At 37.9% G+C, this 26,889-nt stretch overlaps 2 protein-coding genes across 2 annotated transcripts; both read left to right on the top strand.

Moving 5' to 3' along the window:
- The first annotated feature begins 434 nt into the window (after positions 1-434).
- nox5 (NADPH oxidase, EF-hand calcium binding domain 5) lies at positions 435-19,503 on the top strand. The gene is made up of 15 exons (XM_073832029.1): positions 435-1,117; positions 1,197-1,347; positions 1,651-1,861; positions 5,021-5,258; positions 5,327-5,480; positions 7,065-7,240; positions 7,353-7,535; positions 7,628-7,760; positions 12,659-12,801; positions 13,461-13,505; positions 14,404-14,528; positions 14,639-14,723; positions 18,022-18,121; positions 18,198-18,364; positions 18,447-19,503. Exons 1-15 carry the CDS (start codon positions 983-985, stop codon positions 18,576-18,578), a joined length of 2,178 nt encoding a protein of 725 aa, XP_073688130.1. The 5' UTR covers positions 435-982; the 3' UTR covers positions 18,579-19,503.
- A 1,435-nt stretch (positions 19,504-20,938) lies between these two features.
- On the top strand, positions 20,939-26,224 carry glcea (glucuronic acid epimerase a). The gene is made up of 4 exons (XM_073832130.1): positions 20,939-21,072; positions 21,435-22,017; positions 24,293-24,532; positions 24,635-26,224. The coding sequence occupies exons 2-4, from the start codon at positions 21,528-21,530 to the stop codon at positions 25,657-25,659; spliced, it is 1,755 nt and encodes a 584-aa protein (XP_073688231.1). The 5' UTR covers positions 20,939-21,072; positions 21,435-21,527; the 3' UTR covers positions 25,660-26,224.
- Positions 26,225-26,889: the final 665 nt, after the last annotated feature.

Below are 26,889 nucleotides of genomic sequence, written 5' to 3'. Positions count from 1 at the left end.
ATAGTGCTGTTTCGTCCAGTTTAGTAGTTTCATAATAGATAGTAAGGAGAAAGGAGCTTATTATTAGTGTTTAGGTGTGATTTAGTGATGAGTAGTGCAGTATGGGTCATACTGAGGGCTGCTCAGCAGGCGCAGGGATGTCAGGGGCAGCTGCTCCTGTGTGTACGAGATATTGAATGTCCAAAACAAGACTGCCCAGCCTCCCTCTGTATGTCACGCTCTCTCCTTTTCTCTCTCTTCCTCTGAAAGGTGATTAACTGGACTAGTTAGACTAGAGACCGCAATAAAATCTCTCTGTATCTTTTCCATTTTTGTCTGTGAGAACATTTTTAATGAAAAGTTGAAAGGAAATACTTGCAAAAGGCAAAGACTGAGAAGATTCACGTCTAAAGGTAATGTCTTCTTTTGTTTTAAATGGAACATCTATGTATGTGTGTTGTGATTTGTTTCTGTGTTGTGTGTATATAGGCTATAGGTATATAAATGTACTGATCTATATATAGACAAAAAGTCTATTTATAGAACTTTGGGATCAGTAGGATTTTTAATGTTTTTAAAGACTCATCAAGGCTGTGTTTATTTGATTAAAAATACAGAAAAAGCTGTAATATTGTGAAATATTATTGCTATTCAAAATAGTTGTTTTCTATTTTAATATACTTTGAAACAGAATTTATTCCTGTGATGGAAAGCTGAATTTTTAACATTACGCCAGTCTTCAGTGTCACATTATCCTTCAGAAATCTTAATAAAATGCTGATTTAGTATCAATGTTGGAAACAGTTGTGCTCCTTAATATTTGTTTTGGAACCTATGATACTTTTTTCAGGATTCTTTGATGAATAAAACTGGTTTAAAATGTGGCTACATGTATGTTCAATAACTGAAAAATTGTTTGTTTTCGGCAAGATGTTGCTTACATGTATGTCATTATGGACTGACAATACATTTGTCTTATGAATCTATATTGCTAATACAGTGTATGTGGAGCAGAAACATGAGTCTAGAAGAAGATGCGCGCTGGCTGGAATGGGTCACCAAGCAGTTCGAGAGCATTGCAGGAGACGACAAAGAAATCGACATAGATGAGTTTAAAACAGCTCTGAAAGTAAAAGAGGTGAGATTTATGAATATGTAAACCTTTATAATTTTAGTTCAAAGCAAGTTTGTTTTTATTCTGTCTCCTGTTCTTTTAGTCATTTTTCGCAGAGAGGTTTTTCGCCTTGTTTGACTCTGATGGCAGCAGCTCCATCAGTCTGGATGAACTTCTCAAGGCTTTAGATCTTCTGATCCATGGCAGTGAAACAGACAAACTACGCTTCCTCTTCCAGGTTTACGACGTGGATGGTAAGGTGTACAATACCATCGTCTTTTACTCTTTCATTTTAGTATTCTTACTATTCTCAACCAGAAGGCTGCAACGTGATATTTAAATAATCCTTTTAAAATATAAACAATGTAATAATATTAACTAAAATGCATAACCATCCATAAAATGAATATCAAAGGATTGGCTGACTGTAATGTTGTGCCAAAAAACAACAAACAGTGTTGATCCAGAAACATGCCACACTTGCGTTACACCATACAGTTTGTTAAGCAATAAGTGTTAAACTATTCATTTAATTATTGTGTTGCCCTGTCTTGTAGGCAGTGGTTCCATAGACCCAGATGAGTTACGTACGGTTCTAAAATCCTGTTTGCGTGAGAGTGCGATCTCTCTCCCTGAGGAAAAGCTGGATGACCTGACGCTGGCGCTGTTCGAATCTGCCGATAAAGATAACAGCGGCTCCATCACGTTTGAAGAGCTGAAGGCAGAGCTGGAGAACTTTCCTGAAGTTATGGAGAACCTCACCATCAGGTGGGACACAATTATATCACAAAAGAGATGGTATTCAGATCAACAGCACAAGTGCAAGAAGGATATTTTTATACTACAGTTCACTGAGGAAGAAGTTAATATTGAGTAATATTATGTATTTAAGATAGTTTTGCCCTTTGATTTGTTCATTTTACCTTTGGCAACGAAAAAAGAATCAAATGAAGTGACCCGTTGTGCATATCAGAGCATTCATTAATATATGATTGAGTGCGTTTGAACAAATCGGTTGACTGAATGATTCAATGACTCACTCATAAAAGCAATCACATATTTAGATCCTGAATTTATCAGTGTTTTTGAATCATTTGAGCGAATGAATTAATGACTCACATGTTTAGATCCTTAAGATATGTGGTTGTTAATTGATGGTACATGCTTTTGTTGAGCCCTTAGTCTGTATTATTTAAACTACTTAATGTTTAACTGTGAAATTCCTGTTAAGAAATTCCCTCATTAAAGGAGAACTCCGGTGTGATTTTGACCTGAAGTGTATTGAATCATGATACCGAGTGTGAACGTACCTTGCATATCTCATCTCGGTTTGTGTCCAGCTGTCCGAAATCTGGGGTCAGTTAGCCGATGCTCACAACAGGTTGTCAGTGAGAGTCAACAGGGCATCGGAATAGCCATGTAAATAAATCACTGTTTTATGCCATTTACGAGGCACAAAGTAGCTCCACACTTCATTGGTAGACTTCCAAGGGCCCTGACATTTAAAACGAGACATTGAGAACTCAGAAAAAGCACCGGTAATTTATTTACAAGAAGATTTATACAGACAGTACCTGGGAAAGAAAATCCGGTCGCCGCCATCCTGAACTTAGTCACGATAAGTCGAGTGTCGAGCACCAAGGAATTTATCAGGTTATCAACGTATCAGGTTGTAGTTTCCTTCGTGCTCGACACTCGACTTATCGTGACTACATTTAAGATGGCGGCGACCCGTCTGTTCCTGGTGGAAGATGTCTGTATAAATCTACTTGTAAATAAAATACCGGTGCTTTTTCTGAGTTCTCAATGTCTCGTTTTAAATGTCAGGGCCCTTGGAAGTCTACCAATGAAGTGTGGAGCTACTTTGTGCCTCGTAAATGGCGTAAAACAGTGATTTATTTACATGGCTATTCCGATGCCCTGTTGACTCTCACTGACAACCTGTTGTGAGCATCGGCTAACTGACCCCAGATTTCGGACAGCTGGACACAAACCGAGATGAGATATGCAAGGTACGTTCACACTCGGTATCATGATTCAATACACTTCAGGTCAAAATCACACCGGAGTTCTCCTTTAAAGTGGTTATATTTTTTTGTTCAGTTTTCAAATACTGTTTTGCTTCAAATCAATGTTTGTAATGTTATGATTCATCTTTTAGCGGTTGGTTTGGTTAATGGCTAGTAACTTTACCAAAGACCAGAACTATCCACTTTGTAATGAAAAATAAATATACGCCAAAATGAAACAATTTATTATCAAAATTACCAAACATTACTACTTGTTTGTAATGTTATTAATTTATCTCATAGCTGGTTGGTTTGGTTCACAGCTAGTAACGCTTTACCAAAGTCCAGAACTAACCACTCTGTAATCAAAAATAAATGCTCCAAAATATACAAAATTTATTACAAAAATTACCAAACAAGCTACTTGTTTGTAACGTTATGATTAATCTCATAGCTGGTTGGTTTGGTTCATGGCTACTAACTCTTTACCAAAGACCAGAACTAACCACTGTTTAATAAAAGACAAAATGCTCCAAAATGTACCAAATTTATTACCAAAATGACCACAAAATAACACTTGTTTGTAATGTTATCATTCATCTCATAGCTGGTTGTTTTGGTTCATGGCTAACTCTTTACCAAAGACCAGAACTAACTACTGTGTAATCAAAAAATAAATGCTCCAAAATGTTAGCCTAGAATCTAGACGCGCCCCTAGCGGCAGCAAATTACATTTGCTTCCAAGGGCAGTCTAGTAACTCTCCGTTCACTTGAGATTTCCAAAAATCCAAAATCGACCGGGCCAATCACGAGTCGGTGGGCGGGTTTAACATGATGACGGCTGACCTGCGACCATAAGTTCCGTCAGATGTTCTCTGGTTCCGTGAAATATGCGCGAGAGAGAGAGCGATGGCTGCTGCTAGCAAACAACTTTCTTTCGAATCTGCTTTGGCCGCCACTCTGAAATACTTGAAGTTAAGCTTTTCTCTGAGAAAATAACAAGAAACTGCACTGAGGTCGTTCTTACAAAAGAAGGATGTATTTGGAGTTGACTACGTCACTTTCTTCATTGCTCTGATTGGTTGTAGCGCTATCCTATTGTGTGGAGAGGGAGTTTGAAAGACAACCGTTTATCCCACCCCTCCGGTTTAGCGCTGTCTATGGAGAGTGCCCAGACCCTACATTTATGCTACCAAAATGTACCAAATTTACTACCAAAAACACTACTTGTTTTAATGTTATGATTTATCTCATAGCTGGTTGGTTTGGTTCATGGCTAGTAACTATTTACCAAAGATCAGAATTAACCACTCTGTAAAAAATGCTCTAAGATGTACCAAATTTATCACCAAAATTACCAAAATGACTACTTGTTTGTAATGTTATGATTCATCTCGTAGCTGGTTGGTTTGGTTCATGGCTAGTAACTCTTTACCAAAGACCAGAACTATCCACTGTGTAATCAAAGAAAAAATGCTCCAAAATGTACAAAATTTATTACCAAAATAAACAAAAAATACTACTTAAAATGTATTACCAAAATTACCAACAAAAAAAAAATACTACTTGTTTTATGTACCAATGTACCAATTTTATTACCAAACAATACTACTTGTTTGTAATATGATGATCCATCTCATAGCTGGTTGGTTTGGTCCGTGGCTAGTAATTCTTTACCAAAGACCAGAACTAACCACTCTGTAATAAAAAATAAATACTTCAAAATGTACCAATTTCATCACCAAAAATACTACTTTTTTCTAATGTTATGATTCATCCCGCAGCTGGTTGGTTTGGTTAATGTCTAACTCTTTACCAAGGACCAAAACTAACCACTGGGTAATCAAACATAAATGCTCCAAAATGTACCAAGTTTTTTTTTTACCAAAAAAATACTACTTTCTCTGTTTTCACTCAGTGCCGCCAACTGGCTAAAACCTCCTGATCTGGATCAGAAGAAACGCAAGACTCCTCGTTACCTCACACGGGCATACTGGCACAACAACAGCCGCAAGCTGCTCTTTCTCTGCCTGTACGCCCTCCTAAATTTACTTCTCTTCATCATTGCAATGCTGAGGAATGCACATGGAGGCCCCTGTTTCATGGTGGCCAAGGGCTGCGGCCAGTGTCTCAACCTCAACTGCACTTTTATAATGGTGAGTTGAGCTTACAGATTAATCTAATGCTCAATTATCCTGTAGTGACAAAATATTTTGTCTCGCAGGTGCTGATGTTGAGGCGGTGTCTGACATGGCTACGTGCCACCTGGGTGGTGAGGGTCTTACCTTTGGACCAGAACATTCTACTGCATCAGATTGTGGGCTACGCCACCTTGATCTTCACCATCGTGCACACTGGCGCTCACGTCATGAACTTCGGTAACCTGTAATAAACTCCCAGAAGTTAAAAATCCAGTACTCCTCTTGAAATTGCAGGTTGCATACACTGAGGGAAAAAATTATTTGATCCCCTGCTGATTTTGTACGTTTGCCCACTGACAAAGAAGTGATCAGTCTATAATTTTAATGGTGGGTTTGTTTTAACAGTGAGAGACAGAATAACAACAAAAATTCTAGAAAAACGATTTTAATGAGTGAGAGGGTATTTGATCCCCTATCAATCAGCAAGATTTCTGGCTCTGAGGTGTCTTTTATACAGATAACAAACTGAGATTAGGAGCACTCTCTTAAAGGGAGTGCTTCTAATCTCAGCTTGTTACCTGTATAAAAGACACCTGTCCACAGAAGCAATCAATCAATCAATCAGATTCCAAACTCTCCACTATGGCCTAGACCAAAGATCTTTCCAAGGATGTCAAGGACAAGATTGTAGGCCTACACAAGGCTGGAATGGGCTATAAGAACATCGCCAAGCAGCTTGGTGAGAAGGTGACAACAGTTGGTTTGATTATTCACAAATGGAAGAAACAAAATAACTGTCAGTCTCCCTCGGTCTGGGGCTCCATGCAAGATCTCACCTCGTGGAGTTTCAATGATCATGAGAACCGGAGGAATCAGCCCAGAACTACACGGGAGGATCTTGTCAATGATCTCAAGGCAGCTGGGACCATAGTCACTGCAGCGCCCGCAAGGTCCCCCTGCTCAAGAAAACACATGTTCAGGCCCGTCTGAAGTTTGCCAGTGAACATCTGAATGATTGTGTTGTGGTCAGATGAGACCAAAATCAAGCTCTTTGGCATCAACTCACCATGTTTGGAGGAGGAGGAATGCTGCCTATGACCCCAAGAACAACATTCCCACCATCAAACATGGAGGTAGAAACATGCTTTGTCGGCGTTTTTTGGCTAAGAGGACAGGACAACTGCACTGCATCAAAGGGACGATGGATGGGGATGTACCTCCAAATCTTGGGTGAGAACCTCCAGGGCATTGACAATGGGTTGTGGATGGGTATTCCAGCATGACAGTGACCCAAAAGACATGGCCAAGGCAACAAAGGAGTAGCTCAAGAAGAAGCACATGAAGGTCCTGGAGTGGCCTAGTCAGTCTCCAGACCTTAAACCCATAGAAAGTGGAGGGAGCTGAAGGTTCGAGTTGCCAAACATCAGCTTTGAAACCTTAATGACTTGGAGAGGATCTGCAAAGAGGAGTGGGACAAAACCCCTCCTGAGATGTGTGCAAACCTGTTGGCCAGCTACAAGAAACATCTGACCTCTGTGATTGCCAACAAGGGTTTTGCCACCAAGCACTAAGTCATGTTTTGGGATACTTATTCAAATACTTATTTCCGTCATTAAAATGCAAATCAATTTTTGAAATGCGTTTTTCTGGGTTTGTTATTCTATCTCTTACAGTTCAAATAAACGTACCATTAAAATTATAGACTGATCATTTCTTTGTCAGTGGGCAAACGAACAAAATCAGCAGGGGAACAAATAATTTTTTCCCTCACTGTATGTATGTAACGAATATTTCTTAAAATCCCTTTCTCTCTGTTCTTAGCCCGAATGTCTCAGAATGATGGCATGTACCAGCTGTGGGAGTATCTTTTCACCATCCGTCCTGGGATTGGCTGGGTCAATGGCACCGCCTCTATTACGGGCGTCGTTCTGCAGGTTCTCATCTGCTTGATGGTGGTGTGCTCCAGCACATTCGTCAGACGAAGTGGTCATTTTGAGGTGAAAGCTTGGTGATTGAATTCATGAGAAGCAACAATCTGCACATGGTTGCTTCCGTAAATATCTGTTGATTTGGGAAATGTGAAACGGAAAAAGGCTTGTTTTTGTGTAGGTGTTCTACTGGTCTCATCTTTCCTACATCTGGGTTTGGGCCCTGTTGATCATCCACTGTGCGAACTTTTGGAAATGGTTTGTGGTGCCAGGAGTGGTGTTCATCATTGAGAAACTTGTTGGAATAGCGGTGTCCCGCATAGGTGGGCTGTACATAGTTGAAGTCAACTTATTGCCCTCGAAGGTACCATTTGAGCCAGTGTTTTGGTGTATTTTGTTTGCTGGAACATTTAGTGATGAAAGCCTCACCTCTACTGCCTTTTTTGTGTTTTGAAGGTAACACATTTGGTAATCAAGAGGCCTCCATTCTTTCAGTTCAAACCTGGGGATTATGTGTATATTAACATCCCTGTTATCGCCAAGTACGAGTGGCATCCGTTTACCATCAGCAGCGCTCCTGAGCAGCAAGGTAAAACAACTGGAAAGCATACAGTTATGTTAGTCTTGCACAATTCTAATATACTGAAAAGATTTGTTTTATAATTTAGTAGTATGTGCATTTAAAGGGATAGTTCACCTAAAAATTTAACTTTTGTCATTAATTTCTCAGCATCATGTCATTCCAAACTCGTAAAACCTTATGATATTAAGATATTTGTTATGCGAACGTAGTAATTGCGTTGCTGTCTGAAATCCGAGAGCTTTTTGACCCTGCATAGACAGCTATGTAATTACCATGTTCGCATTAAAAAAATCCTAATTTGTGTTCTGAAGACGAACAAAGGTCTTACAGTTTTAGAAGGACATGAGCGTGAGTAATTAATGACAGAATTTTCATTTTTGCATGAACTATCCCTCTAAATGCAATTAAAATGCACTGCAGAAAAATCTTACTTACATTTTTGTGTATGTATGTTTTTTTGTTTTGCATCTTTTAGGGAAAAATAATAAATTTACCCAAAGCAAATATGTTTAACACAACAAGATTTGTTTTGTACAAATCTGAGACTTGTTTTTAGGCAATCTGTCTTGACGTAAGTTTATGTTTCAGAACATTTTTTCAAACAAAACAAAAAATGTAAGAAAAACAAAAATGTACACAAAACAAGCAAATGTTTGTTTTCAGCAAATCTGTTACTTGTTTTTTTTGTCAGTCTGTTAATTCAAGTTTATTTATTTCAAAACAAAACCTTTTTTAACATTAAAACAAAATAAATAAATTAAAAAAGAATAATAATTAAAACATAAAATAAAACAAATTGCATAACAAAGCAAATATTTAACACAATAAGATTTGTTTTCAGACAATCTGTTTTGATAAAACTTTTTTGTAACAAAACAAAAAATGTACACAGAAAAAGCAACTATAAGATTTGATATAATATAAGATTTATATAATAATAAATAAATTGCACAACAATGCAAATATTAATATATAAATTGCTTTCAAACAATCTGTCTTGATGAAACATTCAGTCTGTTAATTCAAGTTTATTTTTCGTACCAAAACAAAACCTTTTTTTCTAACAAAACCACCAAAAAACAAATAAATAAAAATGAAATTGCACAACAAAGCAAATCATTTTCAAAAAATCTGATGAAGTTTATTTTTCTTTTTTCCTAACAAAAAAAATTTGTGCAACAAAGCAAATATTTAACACAATAAGAAATGTTTTATAAGACAGTCTTAACGAAACAATTTTTTTTCCTAACAAAATAAAAAATGTATACAAAAAGGCAAATGTTTAAAACATTAAGATTTGTTTTTAACAAATCTGATACTTGTTTTTAGGCAGTCTGTTAAAGTTTATTTTTCATACAAAAACAACTTTTTCTTCTAAAAAAAATAAATAAATAAAATAGCATGTACAACAATTCAAATATTTAACAAAACAAGATTTGTTTCAAACAGTCTGTCTTGATAAAACATTTTTTCTAACAAAACAAAAAATAAAAAACAAATAAATAAATTGCACAACAAAGCAAATGTTTAAAAGTATAACATTTGTTTTCAGACAATCTGCCTTGATAAAAGATTTTTTCTAACAAAACAAAAAATAAATAAACAAATAAATAAATTGCACAACAAAGCAAATGTTTAAAAGTATAACATTTGTTTTCAGACAATCTGCCTTGATAAAAGATTTTTTCTAACAAAACAAAAATTCTTTACAAAAAAAGCAAATGTTTAAAATGATAAAATTTTCAACATTTTCAAGTTTTCAACAAATCTAATACTTATTTTCAGGCAGTTTGTTAAACCTTTTTTCTAAAATAAATAAAATAAATTGCACAACAAAACAAATATTTAACACAAAAAGATCTGTTTCAAACAATCTCAGTCTGTCTAAAACATTCAGTCTGTTAATTCAATTTGTATTTTTTCGTGCCAAAACAAAACTTTTTTCTAACAAAACCACAAAAAATAAATAAATAAAAAATTAAATAAATAAAAACTACTAAAAATAATTAACACAATAAGATTTGTTTTCCACAAATCTGATACTTGTTTTCAGGCAGTCTGTTTTATTATCAAGTTTATTTTTCTTTTTTCCTAACAAAAAAAAATAAAAATTGCGGAACAAAGGAAATATTTAACACAACAAGAAATGTTTTTTAGTCAGCCTGTCTTGATGAAACATTTTTTCTAACAAAACAAAACATTTATACATAAAAATGTACAACAAAGCAAGTGTTTACCAAAATATTTTTGTTTAAGGAGTCATATGATGTTGCTAAAAAGAGCATTATGTTGTGTATTTGTTGTAATGCTATGTGTTTATGCAGTTTGAGGTTCAAAAAACATTATTTTTCACATACTGTACATTATTGTTGCTCCTCTCTGCCCTGCCTTTCTGAAATGCTTCGATTTTTACAAAACTCATTGATGGAAACCGAGGTGTTCTCTGATTGGCCAGCTATCCGGTGCATTGTGATTGGCTGAATACCTCAAGCGTGTGACGGAAATGTTACACCCCTTACCATGCCGTTTCTCGGCGTAATGAGACAGAAACAATAAAACCCATTATAAACTAGGCATTTGTTGCATCCAGTGGGGACATAACTACTGATTATAATGACATGTCTTTTCACATGTTGCGTTAAACATAACACCATGTCTGCATTTGTGATCGCAGAACGAGAAACAACAAGCACTACTCTACAGTCGTGGCCAAAAGTTTTGAGAATTACATAAATATTGGAAATTGGAAAAGTTGCTGCTTACGTTTTTATAATAGCAATTTGCATATACTCCAGAATGTTATGAAGAGTGATCAGATGAATTGCATAGTCCTTCTTTGCCATGAAAATTAACTTAATCCCAAAAAAACTTTCCACTGCATTTCATTGCTGTCATTAAAGGACCTGCTGAGATCATTTCAGTAATCGTCTTGTTAACTCAGGTGAGAATGTTGACGAGCACAAGGCTGGAGATCATTATGTCAGGCTGATTGGGTTAGAATGGCAGACTTGACACGTTAAAAGGAGGGTGATGCTTGAAATCGTTGTTCTTCCATTGTTAACCATGGTGACCTGCAAAGAAATGCGTGCAGCCATCATTGCGTTGCATAAAAATGGCTTCACAGGCAAGAATATTGTGGCTACTAAGATTGCACCTAAATCAACAATTTATAGGATTATCAAGAACTTCAAGGAAAGAGGTTCAATTCTTGTTAAGAAGGCTTCAGGGCGTCCAAGAAAGTCCAGCAAGCGCCAGGATCGTCTCCTAAAGAGGATTCAGCTGCGGGATCAGAGTGCCACCAGTGCAGAGCTTGCTCAGGAATGGCAGCAGGCAGGTGTGAGCGCATCTGCACGCACAGTGAGGCCAAGACGTTTGGAAGATGGCCTGGTGTCAAGAAGGGCAGCAAAGAAGCCACTTCTCTCCAAAAAAAACATCAGGGACGGATTGATCTTCTGCAAAAAGTATGGCGAATGGACTGCTGAGGACTGGGGCAAAGTCATATTCTCCGATGAAACCTCTTTCCGATTGTTTGGGGCATCTGGAAAAAGGCTTGTCCGGAGAAGAAAAGGTGAGCGCTACCATCAGTCCTGTGTCATGCCAACAGTAAAGCAGCCTGAGACCATTCATGTGTGGGGTTGCTTCTCATCCAAGGGAGTGGGCTCACTCACAATTTTGCCCAAAAACACAGCCATGAATAAAGAATGGTACCAAAACACCCTCCAACAGCAACTTCTTCCAACAATCCAACAACAGTTTGGTGAAGAACAATGCATTTTCCAGCCCGATGGAGCACCGTGCCATAAGGCAAAAGTGATAACTAAGTGGCTCAGGGACCAAAACGTTGACATTTTGGGTCCATGGCCTGGAAACTCCCCAAATCTTAAAACTTGTGGTCAATCCTCAAGAGGCGGGTGGACAAACAAAAACCCACTAATTCTGACAAACTCCAAGAAGCGATTATGAAAGAATGGGTTGCTATCAGTCAGGATTTGGCCCAGAAGTTGATTGAGAGCATGCCCAGTCGAATTGCAGAGGTCCTGAAAAAGTAGGGCCAACACTGCAAATACTGACTCTTTGCATAAATGTCATGTAATTGTCGATAAAAGCCTTTGAAACGTATGAAGTGCTTGTAATTATATTTCAGTACATCACAGAAACAACTGAAACAAAGATCTAAAAGCAGTTTAGCAGCAAACTTTGTGAAAACTAATATTTGTGTCATTCTCAAAACTTTTGGCCACGACTGTACACTACTTAAAATTTGTGTTTGAATAGTCAGTACTGAATTCTTTAAATATGAAAACGTATTTACAGGCTGTCAGTCAGAAGCGCAAACTATCCTTGCAATATTGGAATTGCCCCACTTTATAGCCTTAACCCTGTGTGTACAGCTGGCATTATAAGCTGCTCTCCCAGGTTCAGGAAACAGTCCTCCGTAAAATGTGCATCACCCACTCAAATATTTGTGTTGTACTGTTCCGAAACAGTGTTGTAAATATAACTTAACCACTGATTTCTAATTGTGTCCTTATTTAAAAAGGCCAAACAAAGTACATTCGCTTTGGACATGGCGGCTGCAACACTACTACAATCAGTAAAAGTTACGCCTTCTTTCTTTCCATATACAAATGGGCGGTGTTAGGCTAATCTACTCACCCCGTAACGTGGACAATTGGGGGCGTATTTAAACGAGCCGTTTTAGGGAGGTGTGGCTGAGTCTTAACTTTGATAAGAAATATCTCTTTGGTTTTGAGACTTTAAGCTTTGCAACTTTACAGATCTTATCTATGCACAAACAGCTTGTAACACTCCAAAGACAAAGGAAAACAAGAAACCGCATTATATAATCCCTTTAAACATTTATTTTAATCAAATCTGAGACTTTTTCTTGTTCCCTCAAACAGAAATGCTGTGGCTCCATATTCGTTCGATGGGCCAGTGGACGAACCGCCTGTACGAGTATTTCCGACAGCCAGAGAGTCAAACCATCAGCAACAAGAGGCTCACCACCAGCCTGAGGAACAGACGCCACGAGAGTAGAACGCAGGTCTTGGCTTTTCTCCATCATCCGCTGGCTCTAAACACATAGTGATAGAAGTTCATTACTCTGATGTTTTATTGATGCAATTCTTTATAGGTGGTTCGTTTTGTAATCACACCGTTGACATTACCAAGACTTGTCGATTTTCTTTTATTATATAAACAGGCTTCTCTCCAGTATCTCTTGGAACAAATGTTGCCATTTATTTTATGAAAAGAATGAATGTTTTCATTTTTTTAATCTATGGAACTTATATTAATTTTTCTTCGAGTTTAGTTTTAGTTATGTTAGTACATCAAGTAAAATGAAATAAAAATGTGAAATTAGCTGAAATAAAATATGTTTTTTTCTTTCAAATAATGAAAATGTTTTTATGGTTTTAGTTTTAGTAAACTGTGTAACTCTGCTCCATGTAGAATGAAATTTTCAAGTCGGCAAGCTGCAACGAAACTGTGGCGTCTAATAAGGATGATGCTGTTGAACTGACCATGTACCGAACAAGTGGAACACGAACAAACTCCCAGAAGCCCATCAGTGACCCAGTAGCACAAGCAGAACTGGGAGACGCCTCTCCGGTTACAAGAGAAGTGAGTTTTCTGTCTGAACAAAGCTGAACATTTATTCTATTATAAATAAGATACACATTATTGATTGTTGTCTTCCAGCTTACAGCTAAGTTAAGTGAAAATCACAGATATTGTAACATTAAGGTAAGTAATTTGTTTTAATATCTCTCCGTTGTACTGGATACTTAAAGGAGAAGTTCACTTCCAGAACAAAAATTGACAGATAATTTACTCACCCCCTTGTCATCCAAGATGTTTGTGTCTTTCTTTCTTCAGTCATGAAGAAATTGTTTCTTGAGGAAAACATTTCAGGAATGTTCTCCATATAATGGACTTCTATGGTGCCCGCAAGTTTGAACTTCTAAATTGCCGTTTCAATGCAGCTTCAAAGGGCTCTAAACGATCCCGGCCGAGGAATAAGGGTCTTATCTAGAGAAATAGTCTGTTATTTTCTTAAATAAATTAATATTTATACACTTTTTAACCTCAAATGTTCATCTTGTCTAGTTTTGCGAGATCTCATCTCATTTTCTCCTCCAACTTCAAAATCGTACATCGCTGCAGAAGTACTGACCCAGAGTTTACAAAGTGAACTTGCAAGGAGAGTCAAAAAAAGTAAAACAGCGAGGTAGGACGATTTTGAAGATGGAGGAGAAAATTGGATGGGAGTTTTTCGGCATACCCTAACCTATACCCTAACTATATTGACACTTCTTCCTCGGTTATGATTATTTAGAGCCCTTTGAAGCTGCATTAAAACTGCATTTTGGAAGTTCAAAATCACGGGCACAATAGAAGTCCACTATATGGAGAACATTCCTGAAATGTTTTCCTTAAAAAACATAATTTCTTTTCGACTGTAGAAAGAAAGACATGAACATCTTGGATGACAATGGGGTGAGTAAATTATCTGTACATTTTTGTTCTGGAAGTGAATTTCTCATTTAATCACGTACCTCTTCTATGAAAAATGTAATCTAATTTATTGAAAAGGATTATCTTACAAGACATTGTGTACATTTGTTTACGCCTTTTTTGTTAGTGCTATGTGGATGGACCTTTTGGCACCCCGACCCGACAGATCTTTGCATCTGAGCATGCGGTGCTTATTGGCGCTGGAATCGGCATCACTCCTTTTGCATCCATTTTGCAGAGTATTATGTGCCGGTGAGACACGCAGTCTCTCCGTTTACAAAATGTAAAATTTCTTGGCATGAAAAAACCACATGCTAATTTTTTTAATGTGTATGTAACAAATATTTTTGTCTTTCTTTCAGTTATCGCATGAGAAAGCAAAACTGCCCCAACTGCAACTATTCCTGGTGTGAAACTATCAAAGACAACGAAATGAAACTGAGGAAGGTAACACTGGTGATCAGCCGAATTGAAACTAGAATAAACAAAAGAGGGAAAAAACATTATTTCAGCAAATTTATTTATTTCAGTTGCTGTCTTAGAGGAGAAGTTCACTTCCAGAACAAAACTTTACAGATAATTTACACACCCCTTGTCATGCAAGATGTTCATGTCTTTCTTTCTTCAGTCTTAAAGAAATTATGCTTTTGGAGGAAAACATTTCAGGATTTCTCTCTATATAGTGGACTTCTATGGTGCCTCTGAGTTGGAACTTCCAAAATGCAGTTTAAATGCAGCTTCAAAGAGCTCTAAATGATTCCAGCTGAAGAAGAAGGGTCTTATCTAGCGAAACTATTGGTTTTTTTTTTTTTTAATTGACAGTTTATATACTTTTTAACCTCAAATGCTTGTCTTGTCTAGCTCTGCGAGAACTGTGTCTTCCGGTTCAAGACAGTTAGGGTATGTAGAAAAACTCCCATCTCATTTTCTCCTCCAACTTCAAAATCATCCTGCATTGCTGCAGAAGTACCGACCCAGTGTTTACAAACTGAACATGCAAAGAAGATCAAACACTCTTTACAAAAAAAAAAAAAGGTAAAACAGCAATGTAGGATGATTCTGAAGTTGGAGAAGAAAATTAGGTTTTTCAGCCTACCCTAATTGTCATGAACTAGAATACACAGAGTTCATGCAGAGCTAGACAAGACGAGCATTTGAGGTTAAAAAGTATATAAATTGTAGTTTTTTTTTTAGGAATTATCTCCATATAGTGGACTTCAATGGTGCCCCCGAGTTTTTTAACTTCCAAAATGTAGTTTAAATGCAGCTTCAAAGTAGGGCTGGGCAATATGGCAAAAATGTAATCTCGATAATTTTTTCCCCATATTGAACGATAACGATATATATTTTGATATAAGCTGTTGATGTTGCCAGCTTTAAAATAGTATCCCAACAATGACTAAAGCCACAAAAATGAAAGGATTCATTAAATTACATTTAAAGTATAGTTTATTAACAAAAACAGATTACAGATTTGGCCTTAAAAATTAAAACAACTTACTAAAATAAATTAAAAAAATAAAAGTTGTGACAGAGTATTGTAAAGGAGAGTAAATGTACAAAATGTAAACATACAAATTATGTTTTTACAATAATTTTAACACAATTATTTATTTATTATTATTATTAACACAATTGTTTATTTTCTCTATTATAGGTTGAGCTATTTAAATTAGAGGCAACCACTGCATTTTGAAACAATCTACAGTATAAATATCAAAAAATTACGACACGGTTCTTTCTTAATCGTATTAAGTGCAGACAATTCAGCCATAATCAAAGTAGGCCACTCTCTAAATATTCAAAGTGCAAATAGAGACGAATATTTCAAGCATGATACAGAGCTATAGACATACACAATCTATCATAGCCTACACACTAATAACAGCCTAGATATGTCATGTAGTACGGTGGCCGACAGAGGCCAACGCGCTGCAAACTTAAGAAAACACATGCAAACAGAAAAAAACACAACAAATTAAGAAAACATCTTCATCCGTTTGACAACACAGGCGCTGCAAATCCTCGCAACGCAAACACAAATACGGAAACGCGCTGCAAATTCTCACAACACAACCAAACTCAGAAACACGCTGCAAACACACGAGGGCGCTGCAAACTAACAAACGCGCTGCATATAGCTCGGTCCACAACGGAAATGTTTCAGGGGGACCTCAAAAAGTGACGAACCCATCTGGGACTTGATTATTTGTTCAGTGGCTGTTGGTCAGAGCAGAGGTGTTATCGGTGAATTATCACCTTTTAGTGATAGTATAGTATCATTTAAAGGTGATAGTGATATAAATAATCAGGTAATATAGTGATATAAATAATCAGGTCCCAGATGAGTTCGTCACTTTTTGAGGTCCCCCTGAAACATTTCCGTTGTGGACCGTGCTATATGCAGCGCGTTTGTTAGTTTGTAGCGCCTTCATGTGTTCGCAGCGCGTTTCTGAGTTTGGTTGTGTTGTGAGAATTTGCAGCGCGTTTCCGTATTTGTGTTTGCGTTGCGAGGATTTGCAGCGCCTGTGTTGTCAAACTGATGAAGATGTTTTCTTAATTTGTTGTCGTTTTTTCTGATTGCATGTGTTTTCTTGTTTGCAGCGCGTTGGCCTCTGTCGGCCACCGTAATGTAGCCTAATTTGCGTGCATTGGGGGGATTAAATTTGCTTTTGAATGCGCGTGCGTTTTTTGCTTTCGGTTTCAGTTTTAACAGTCGCGCCAAACTCTCAGCTGAGCTAAGAGTCACTTTTCAGGTAGCCAAACCACTTATATAACGGAATTCGTGCTACCTTTTTTGTCGACAATTTCAACATCTTTGGATAATAACTCGAAGTTAGTTTCACTTTCGTCGCTGCTTCCTCTCTCTTTTTTTTTGTCGTCCTGGTTTTAAGTTTGCTTCACAAAGTGCGGTAGGAAATGAACTTTGTACTTTGACGTGCACACGCACGCTGTACGCTGATTGGCTGTTGTCGCATATTTCTACTGTGTGATTGGCTCTTAGATTAATCCATGTCGAGCAAAAAATGTCTAGAGCCTATCATCGTTATTAACATAAATTTTATCGCGATTCGATATGATATCGTTTATCGGCCCAGCCCTACTTCAAGGGCTCTAAACAATCCCAGCCAGATACCCTAACTGTCTAAAAAGTTTTGCTAAATAAGACTCCTTCTTCATCGGCTGGGATCATTTAGAGCCCTCTGTAGCTGCATTTAAATTGCATTTTGGAAGTTCAAACTCACGGGCACCATTGAAGTCCATTATATCGAGAGAAATCCTGAAATGTTTTCCTCAGGATACATAATTTCTTATTGACTGAAGAAAGAAAGACATGAATATCTTGGATGACAAGGGTTTGAGTACATTATCTATAAATTTTTGTTCTGAAAGTAAACTACTCCTTTAAGGGCATAGTTCACCCAAAAATTTGAATTACTCACTCTCATGTCGTTCCAAACCCGTAAGACCTTCATTCATCTTCAGAACACAAATTAAGCTATTTTTGATAAAATCGGAGAGCTTTCTGACCCTGCATAGACAGCAACGTAACCGACACGTTCAAGGTCCAGAAAAGTAGTAAGGACATTGTTAAAATAGTCCGTGGGGTCAGAAAGCTCTCGGATTTCATCAAAAATACCTTAATTTGTTTTCCGGAGATGAACAAAGGTAATAGACTAATAGCTAATAGACACGGACATCTTCGATCACATAAGCATTGTAAATACTTTCTAACTTCCCACAGGTAGACTTTATTTGGATCAACCGAGATCAGAAATCCTTTGAGTGGTTTGTGAGTCTCCTAACTAAGCTGGAGATGGACCAGGCCGATGAAGAGCCAGAAGGTAAGAGAGAACTGAAGAACGAGGGAGATGAAGTTGGCCCTGAAATGCCCAACCGTGCTTGTTTTTATGTTTTCAGGGCGTTTTTTAGAGATGCACATGTACATGACATCAGCCCTCAGTAAGAATGATATGAAGGCCATAGGTTTGCAGATGGCTCTGGATCTGCTGGCCAAGAAAGAGAAGAGAGATTCCATCACTGGGCTTCGCACACGTACACAGCCAGGCAGACCAGATTGGGCCAAGGTATGAAAAGCCCAACATTTTACTCCTTTCTGTTCTATTCTCCCCAGTATATTTGATTCTCAATGTTTATATGGATTTTCAGGTTTTCCAGAAAGTGTCTGAGGAAAAGAAAGGAAAGGTTCATGTGTTTTATTGTGGTGCTACTGCTCTGGCCAAAGTCATCAAGGCCCAGTGTGAGCATTTCGGCTTCAACTTCTACAAAGAAAATTTTTGAAGAATTTACATTTTGTTAAATCCAACAAATAATAGCATGTTGTATGTTTTGTAAAGCTCAGGTTGTTGTATGTTTTTATTTACTTGCAGTGTTTGTGTAAGTAACCTTTTTAATGAACTTTTAATGTGTATGTTTTTTTTTTTTCTTTATTTTTAGAAATGAACGTTTAGGTTATTATGCATCATGTAAAAGTTTTTTTTTTTAGTTTTAGCTCCAGTAAGAGAATAGTCACTGCAGTTAGTGTCATGTAAAATTGTCATGTAAATAATAGTATTAAGTAGTTTACTCTTGAATATACGGTAGGAGATATTAGTTACTCAGATGTAAATACAAATAATAAAAAACAGTTACTTGAGTAAGGTAACTGCTTTGATCACATAAACAGTTTACATTGCCATGGCACGAGAATATAAAATAATATTAAATATTAAATACAATATTACCATATACAGTTGAGGTCAAACATTTACATACACCTTGCGGAACCTGCAAAATGGTAATTCTTTTACCAAAAAAAAGGGAAACATACAAAATGCATGTCAATTTTTTACATTGCTGACGAGCCAGGGGTGTAAACTTTTGGACGGAATGAAGATATGTACATTTTTCTTATTTTGTCTAAATATCATATTTTTTTATTTAGTACTGCCCTTCAGAAGCTACAGATAAATGTTTCCCAGAAGACAAAACAAATTACATTTACCTTGATCTTCAAATTCAAAAAATTTTCACCCGCTGGCTCTAAATGCTTCGTGTTTCCTTCTGAAGCATCAGTGAGCATTCGGACCTCTGTAATAGTTGCATGAGTCCTTCAGTTGTCCTCAAGGTGAAAAGATGGATCTCCAAATCTTACAGTCATTGTTGGAAAGAGATACACAAAAATGCTGTAAAACCAAAGAATTGTTTGTCTAAAACAGTTAAACTGTTAAACTAAAATTATTCAGGTCCCACAAATTCTTTGGTTTTTCAGCATTTTTGTGTATTTGAAACCTTCCAACAATGACTGTATGATTTTGAGATCCATCTTTTCACACTGAGAACAACTGAGGGACTCATATGCAACTATTAGAGAAGGTTCAAACACTCACTGATCCTTCAGAAGGAAGCAGGATGCATTAACTTTCTGAATTTGAAGATTAGGGTGAATTTAGATTTGTTGGTCTTCTGGGAAACATCTTCTGTAGCTTCAGAAGGGCAGTACTAAATGAAAAAAAAATATGATATTTAGGCAAAATAAGAAAAATGTACACATCTTCATTCTGTTCAAAAGTTTTCACCCCCTGGCTCCTAATGCATTGTGTTTCCTTCATCATCAGTAAGCATTTGAACCTTCTGTAATAAGTCCCTCAGCTGTCCTCAGTGTGAAAAGATGGATTTCAAAATCATAGTCATTTTTGGTAAGGGTTCAAATACACAAAAATGCTGAAAAACCAAAGAATTTGTGGGATTTGTGACAGTTTAATTGTTCAGGACAAACAAGGGACTCATGAACAACTATCAATAAAAAAAATCTAATAAAAACGGGGATCATTCAGGTAACAATACAGTATTGAGAATCAACCATGTAAACTTTTGAACAGGGTCATTTTTATAAATGGTATCTTCTGTTTTATGTGAAATATCTTATTCAGGTCAGTACTAAATAAAAAATAACATGCATTTTCTATGATCCCTTTTATTTTGCTAAAATAATTGACATTTTGCAGATTCTGCAAGGTGTATGTAAACGTTTGACCTCAACTGTATGTACACAATAGAATTAGAGATGTTTTTAATTACTTGTACTTATTGTACTATTACATTTGTGTATGTGTGTTTTAAACTATGTTCAAAGCCTGTACTACAGCTTTTGTTATCTACCATTAAATATAAGCTATTGGTTCTCAGTGTTAAAACGTTTGAAATCGTTAGAGATAGAAACTTATTGCCCATACCTTTCGCGTTTTGTTCCATATTCTGTTTAGACTGTGGGAATTCAGATTTCCTCAATAAACAGTCAAATCATGCATTCGCTTGGTTTACAGAGACATCTTGTGATTATGTTCAGCAACGCAACACAAGCAGCACATTTATCATGTCACAATTTAAAAAATTCCGCGCAGAAAATCAAACCTATAAACGTTTTCTTATTCGTTTTAACCCTTAGTATTGATCTAATATGTATAATAATAAATGAATGTATTTTAAATGAAATACTTAATGTATTCATGTAATAACCTACATTCGTAAACGCAGGTGGGTTTGCCACAAACAGGAATAGTTCTGTCCTGCTTATATTAGTCATAATATTCACCGTATGTCACACCAATCTCACATAAGATTGGCTGCGACGTAAACCCGTCGCTTCTCATTGGCTAGTGCTACTTCAGTACAGCTGAAGCATCTACTATGTTGCAGATATGGAGCGAGAGGAGTCTCTCCGCATATATTTTTCTTTGTCGTCTTCTATATTATGCCTCCATAGACCCTCAAGCGGACGGTGCGCTGTTTTCAGGTGAGCAGGTTTCATTTCGTTTTCCAGCACTGCATGTTGTTTCAACGCCCTCATTTGCTTTCAAAAACACATGAGCCCTCGCAGCTTCAATTTGAGGTGATGCGATTCGATTTTATAATCTTTGTCTTATGTGCTGAAAGGATTAGTGCTCAATAACGGGGTTTGTTCCTCACCATGCAAATTGCATCTCTTGATGGTAAGTAACTACACATAAACGTTTAATTTTATTTTGTAAAGTGTAAGCCTTCACCACAAGACTGAGGTATACAAGTGATTTGTGATGGTAAGATCTGATATTTGGTCTTATTTTGTGTTCCAAGTATACGACAAAATGGTGGACCTGTATTTACCTCTATCCGCAGATGCTGCACCTGAATCGCTCTAACGCTACCATAAGGGTTTCCTGAGATGTTCCGGTGTCAGTTCCACTATCACTGCATGGCTGTGATGTGACAATGCGCTGTCTGGTGGCTCGCATCAATCACAAGACTCTGATAGTCATCTGTGCTGTGTTTGCCCTCATCACTATACTGCTGTGGAACAAGTGCTCCAGCGACAAAGACCTGCCCACACAGATCAGACCTCTGCTGGAGTTTGCACCCACCCCAGAAAAGGACGAGGAGAACGGACAAGCTCCCGAAGCACCACCTGGATCCAGAGAAGTCACTTATGAGCAGATTGATTGTCTTATCAATGAAGATGTCATCATAAAAGGCCGTAGGGAAGGGGGCGAGGTGTATCTGCCCTTCAGCTGGGTGGAAAGGTACTTTGACGTCTACGGGCGTCTAGTGCAGAATGATGGGACGGAACGGTTTGAGTTCTCCCACAGTTACTCCCGAGTGTACACCCAGAGGGAGCCTTACCACCCGGATGGGGTCTTCATGTCCTTTGAGGGCTACAATGTGGAAGTGCGGGATCGGGTGAAATGCATCAGCGGTGTGGAAGGTAGTTTGGGGTGTTCCTTATTTTGCCAGTTGAGGTCAAAATGTTACATATCTGAATCTGCAAAATGTTAATTGTATATGAACCCTTTCCAACAATGACTATGATTTTGAGATCCATCTTTTCATACTGAGGACAAATGGGGGACTCATATGCAACTATTACAGAAGGCTCAAACGCTGACTGATGCTTCAGATTTGAAATTTGAGGATCAGGGTAAATTTAACTTATTTTGTCTTCTGGGAAACATGTAAGTATCTTTTGTAGCTTCTGAAGGGCAGTGCTAAATGAAAAAAATATGATATTATGGCAAAATAAGAAACGTTTACACCCCCCAGCTCTTAACGCATCGTTTGAACCTTCTATAATAGTTGCATATTATAACCGAGCATAACCGAGTCCCTCGGTTGTCCTCAGTGTGAAAAGGTGGATCTCAAAATCATACAGTCATTGTTGGAATAGGTTCAAAAATGCCAAAGAAAAAAAACAAACAAAGAATTTGTGGGCCCTGAAGGGTTTTTCTGAAGAACAGCAGCCGGATTAACTGTTTAGGTAGGACAAACAAGGGACTCCTGAAAAACTGTCACTAAACAACAAAAAACAGCTGTGGATCATTTAGGTAACGACACAGTATTATAAATCAAGTGTATGAATCTGGTCATTTTATAAACTTTTATTTTCTCTTTTGGACGATATGTAAACATCTTTTATGTAAAATAGCTTATTCAGGTCAGTACTAAATAAAAATATACCTCTTATTTTGGTAAAATAATTAACAATTTGCAGATTCTGCAAGGTATATGTAAACTTTTGACCAAAACTGTGAAGTTTGTCAGATAATCTTATTGATGCAATTGCAGCCATTACTCTTGATCAGAGTCTTCTGTATATATTTAGACAGAGGTGGCATACTCTAGTCCTGGAGAGCTGCAGTCCTGCATAGTTCAGCTCCAACCCTAATAAAAAATCTCCTGCCTGTAGCTTACTAGTAACCCTTCAAACCTTGATTAGGGTTAAAGCAAAACTCTGCAGGGCTGCGGCTCTCCAGGACAGATGTTCACCACCCCTGGCTTACGTTGTAACTTAGGGTGTGTTCACACTTGTCATGTTTGGTTCGATTAAAACGAACTCTGGTGCAAATTGCTTTGTTAGTGCGGTTCATTTGAGTTAGTGTGAACGCTGCCATCTGAACCCTAGTGCGCACCAAACAAGCGAACTGAGATCACTAAAAAGATGGGTCTCAGTCCGCTTCCAAATGAACTCTGGTGTGGAAATATGAACGCAACAAGGACCAAATACTAATAAACGAACCAAAAACAGGAAGTAATGACAAGATGTGATGCTATGCAACATGATTTTAGGAAGGGAACAAGCAGTGTTTCCAAAACAAAATGAGCAGAGGGCAAACATGGAGCTACGAGGAGGTAAAGTACCTTTATGAGCTCTTTGTGAGTTTGCAGGTGGTGAAAATAAAATTACATATACGCAACAATGAGCACGCTTAGTCTAGCAGCCGGCATTAGGTGTATTCGACTTAAAGCGAAGTTGAGCAGACGGATCAGTGAACGGATACTTTGAATGAAATACACCAGCAGCGCCGCTTTTAGTTGAACATACCTTTTTCTTTTGTTTGGAGTGTTCGGTGAGTTCCATCAAGAAATATACTTCATTCAACACGACCAATCAGGTTGTGAACGTATCACTATGCCATTAGGTTCAGTATCTTTAGGTTTGCTGTCAAGAATGGCAGTGTGAACGGTACGCGGACCAGGGCCAAATGTATAAGGGCGTTCACACTTGTAGTTCGGTCCATTTGGTCCAGACCAAAAAGGAAAATGATACATTTGGTCCTGGTCCACTTATCATTCACACTGGCATTTTTGACAGCAAACCTAAAGATACTAAACCACAAGGCATGGTGAAACGTTCAAAACCTGATTGGTTAGGTCGAATGACGTATGTTTCTTGACGGAACTCACCGAACACTCCAAACAAAAGGAAAAGGTGCATTCGACTTAAAAGCGGCGCTGCGGGTGTATGACAGTAAGTACCTGTTCACTGATCAGTCTGCTCAGTTTGGAAGCGGACTGAGACCCATCTTTTTAGCAGGTTCAGATGGCAGCGTTCAACACCCTTATTGGCCTGTTACGTTGCAACTAGGCTAAGTTATGCTAACTTATGCACAGCTGGTGCAACCAGCCACAGAAGCAGGCTTGACCACTTCTGGCTTAGATGGTTTCAAAAAGAGTTATTCCATTTCTGTTTTTATTGTTCACAGGTGTACCAATCTCTACCCAGTGGGGTCCTCAGGGGTATTTCTACCCCATTCAGATATCTCAGTATGGGCTGAGCCACTACAGCAAGAACCTCACAGAAAAGCCACCTGACATAAAGATCTACGGCATGTCCGAGGAAAAAGAGGGTGGCTCAAGTCCATGGGTCGCCCCCAAGGGTTGCACGCTCTCTAAGCTCCAGGATCAAGGTCGTGCTGGGTTTGTGCACCATTTTGTCACACCGGGTATGAACTCCTTGTTAAAATTGTAGGTTTGAATTCAGATTAATCAACTGTTTTACTGTTCGCTGATCATTGATAGATGATAACTTTATTGTATTTCCATAGAGAACTCAGATGGAGTGTCTTTGGCCTTGGACAATGCAAAAGATTTCGTCCTAACCTTCGATGTAAAGTTTGTCTCCAATGGTAGTGTCTCTGTGGTTCTGGAGACCACCGAAAAGGGATCACCTTACATCATCCATTACATCACTAGTCCGCTCCTCCTTTCTTTTAAAGACCGAGAGGTCATTTACGGCATTGGCTCTCGAGCCTCCTGGAGTACCGTCAGTCGTGATTTAGTGACGGATTTGCGTAAAGGAGTCGGTTTGTCCAACACCAAAGTGGTAAAGGCAACCAAGATCATGCCTCGCCGTGTGGTCCAGCTAGTTCTTAGAGGTTCTGGCTTCATCAGCAATATCACTGTGTCTTCCACTGCACACATGGCTGCCTTCTTTGCCGCCAGCGACTGGCTTCTTCATAATCAGGATGAGCACGGAGGGTGGCCGATTAAGGTGACCCGTAAACTCGGAGAGGGGTTTAAGAGCTTGGAGCCTGGATGGTACTCTGCCATGGCCCAAGGCCAAGCCATGTCGACACTAGTGAGGGCGTACCTGGTGACGCACAACCCTGCGTACCTTGGTGCCGCAATCCGAGCAACATCCCCCTTCAAGAGGACTTCAGAACAACGTGGTGTCAAGGCGACATTTATGAACAAGTACGACTGGTATGAGGAATACCCCACAGCGCCTAGTTCGTTTGTTCTTAATGGGTTTATCTACTCTCTGATTGGTCTGTACGATGTGGCGGAGACGGCAGGCAACAAGCTTGGTCGAGAAGCAGGCATACTCTTCAGTCAAGGTCTGGAGTCGCTCAAGGCCATGTTGCCATTGTTTGACACTGGCTCTGGAACGGTTTACGACCTGAGACACTTTACCCTGGGTGTTGCCCCTAATTTAGCACGCTGGGATTACCACACCACACACATCAACCAGTTACAGCTGCTCGCATCAATTGACAGCGCCCCCATTTTCAGGGACTATGTGAAACGGTGGAAGACTTACCTGAAAGGAGGACGGGCTAAGCACAACTAGACTTGCTCTGAAGGCAATTTTATATAAAATCTTGAACGATTGTTTGAGAATGACATAAACTGAGCATTAATAATTAAAAAAAGCATTTTTACTTTACATGAAAAGGGTGCATATTGTATCCAAGTGTCTTGCTAAAGAGCTTAAGTTGTTGTAGAGATTTTGAGAATGTGAAGTAACCTACAATATTTATTTCTAAAATATCATGGTATATTTGAATGTAAGAAGCAATGCACAGTTATTTACAAAGATTTAAAAGAAAGCACAGCAGATTTGCTCTAAAATGAAAGGACTGTATATCTTGCATACGATTAGTAAATGTGAATAGTCACACTAATGATTGTGTATTGATGAATCTATGACTAAGTTATGCTGTAAACTGTAATAATTATTGCATAATAGTAAATGAGTGCTTTGTATGTTTTAGAAATATTTGATCTTTGTATTTTAAAGCACAATCGTATCATAGGTCTTCGTGATTTGATACAGTTGCACAATTTGAATAGCTTTGTTTTCAGTATGTAATTATTTAAAGTTAAATAAACATGATATTTGCGTATCCCAAGTACCTTGGAGTCCCTTGTAAAACCCTGGCATGTGAATATGGTAATTAATAGTCACTGTAGTATGTATCAAAATAATGGTGTTATGACTCGATACAATCATTGTATCTTGGCACTGCCACAAGTTTGGTCAGTTACCCAGATGTGCGGCCATATTGAAGATACTCAGATGTAAACAACGGCATTGATTGCATGGTGACTGTACTACTGAATACGTTGTACTGCTAATTTATGCTGTCTAAACCATGGAAAAAAACGTAGAACCTTCTAAATCATATAGAGAAGGACTTGGTAAGCAGGAAAGGGCCCAATATTTTGACAAACTACAGTTAATAGGTGGTAAAGACACGTACGAGCAGTATTTATTAAGATATCAGCCTAATATTTCACCTACCTGATCAGAAATGATAAGAACAAACACAAATGTTGTCAAGATTCTTACTCTGGAAATCCTGGTTCAGTTTGGCCAACCACAAATACCTTTTGTTCCTCAGACAGATTTTTGTACTCTTCTTCTTGATTTGTTGTAACTTTTGGCTGTCTGTAGTACTCCAAATGTTCTTCCCTATCCGACTGATTAGTACAGCCCAAAACATGACAATAATTGACCATTTTCAGCAGCAATAATTAGCTAAATATGTTTCATTCAGTGCTGCCAATATGGCTGATT

Source organism: Garra rufa, chromosome 25, assembly GCF_049309525.1.
Source record: "Garra rufa chromosome 25, GarRuf1.0, whole genome shotgun sequence".
NCBI classification, from domain to species: Eukaryota; Metazoa; Chordata; class Actinopteri; order Cypriniformes; family Cyprinidae; genus Garra; species Garra rufa.
This window is presented reverse-complemented; position numbering and strand designations above follow the sequence as displayed.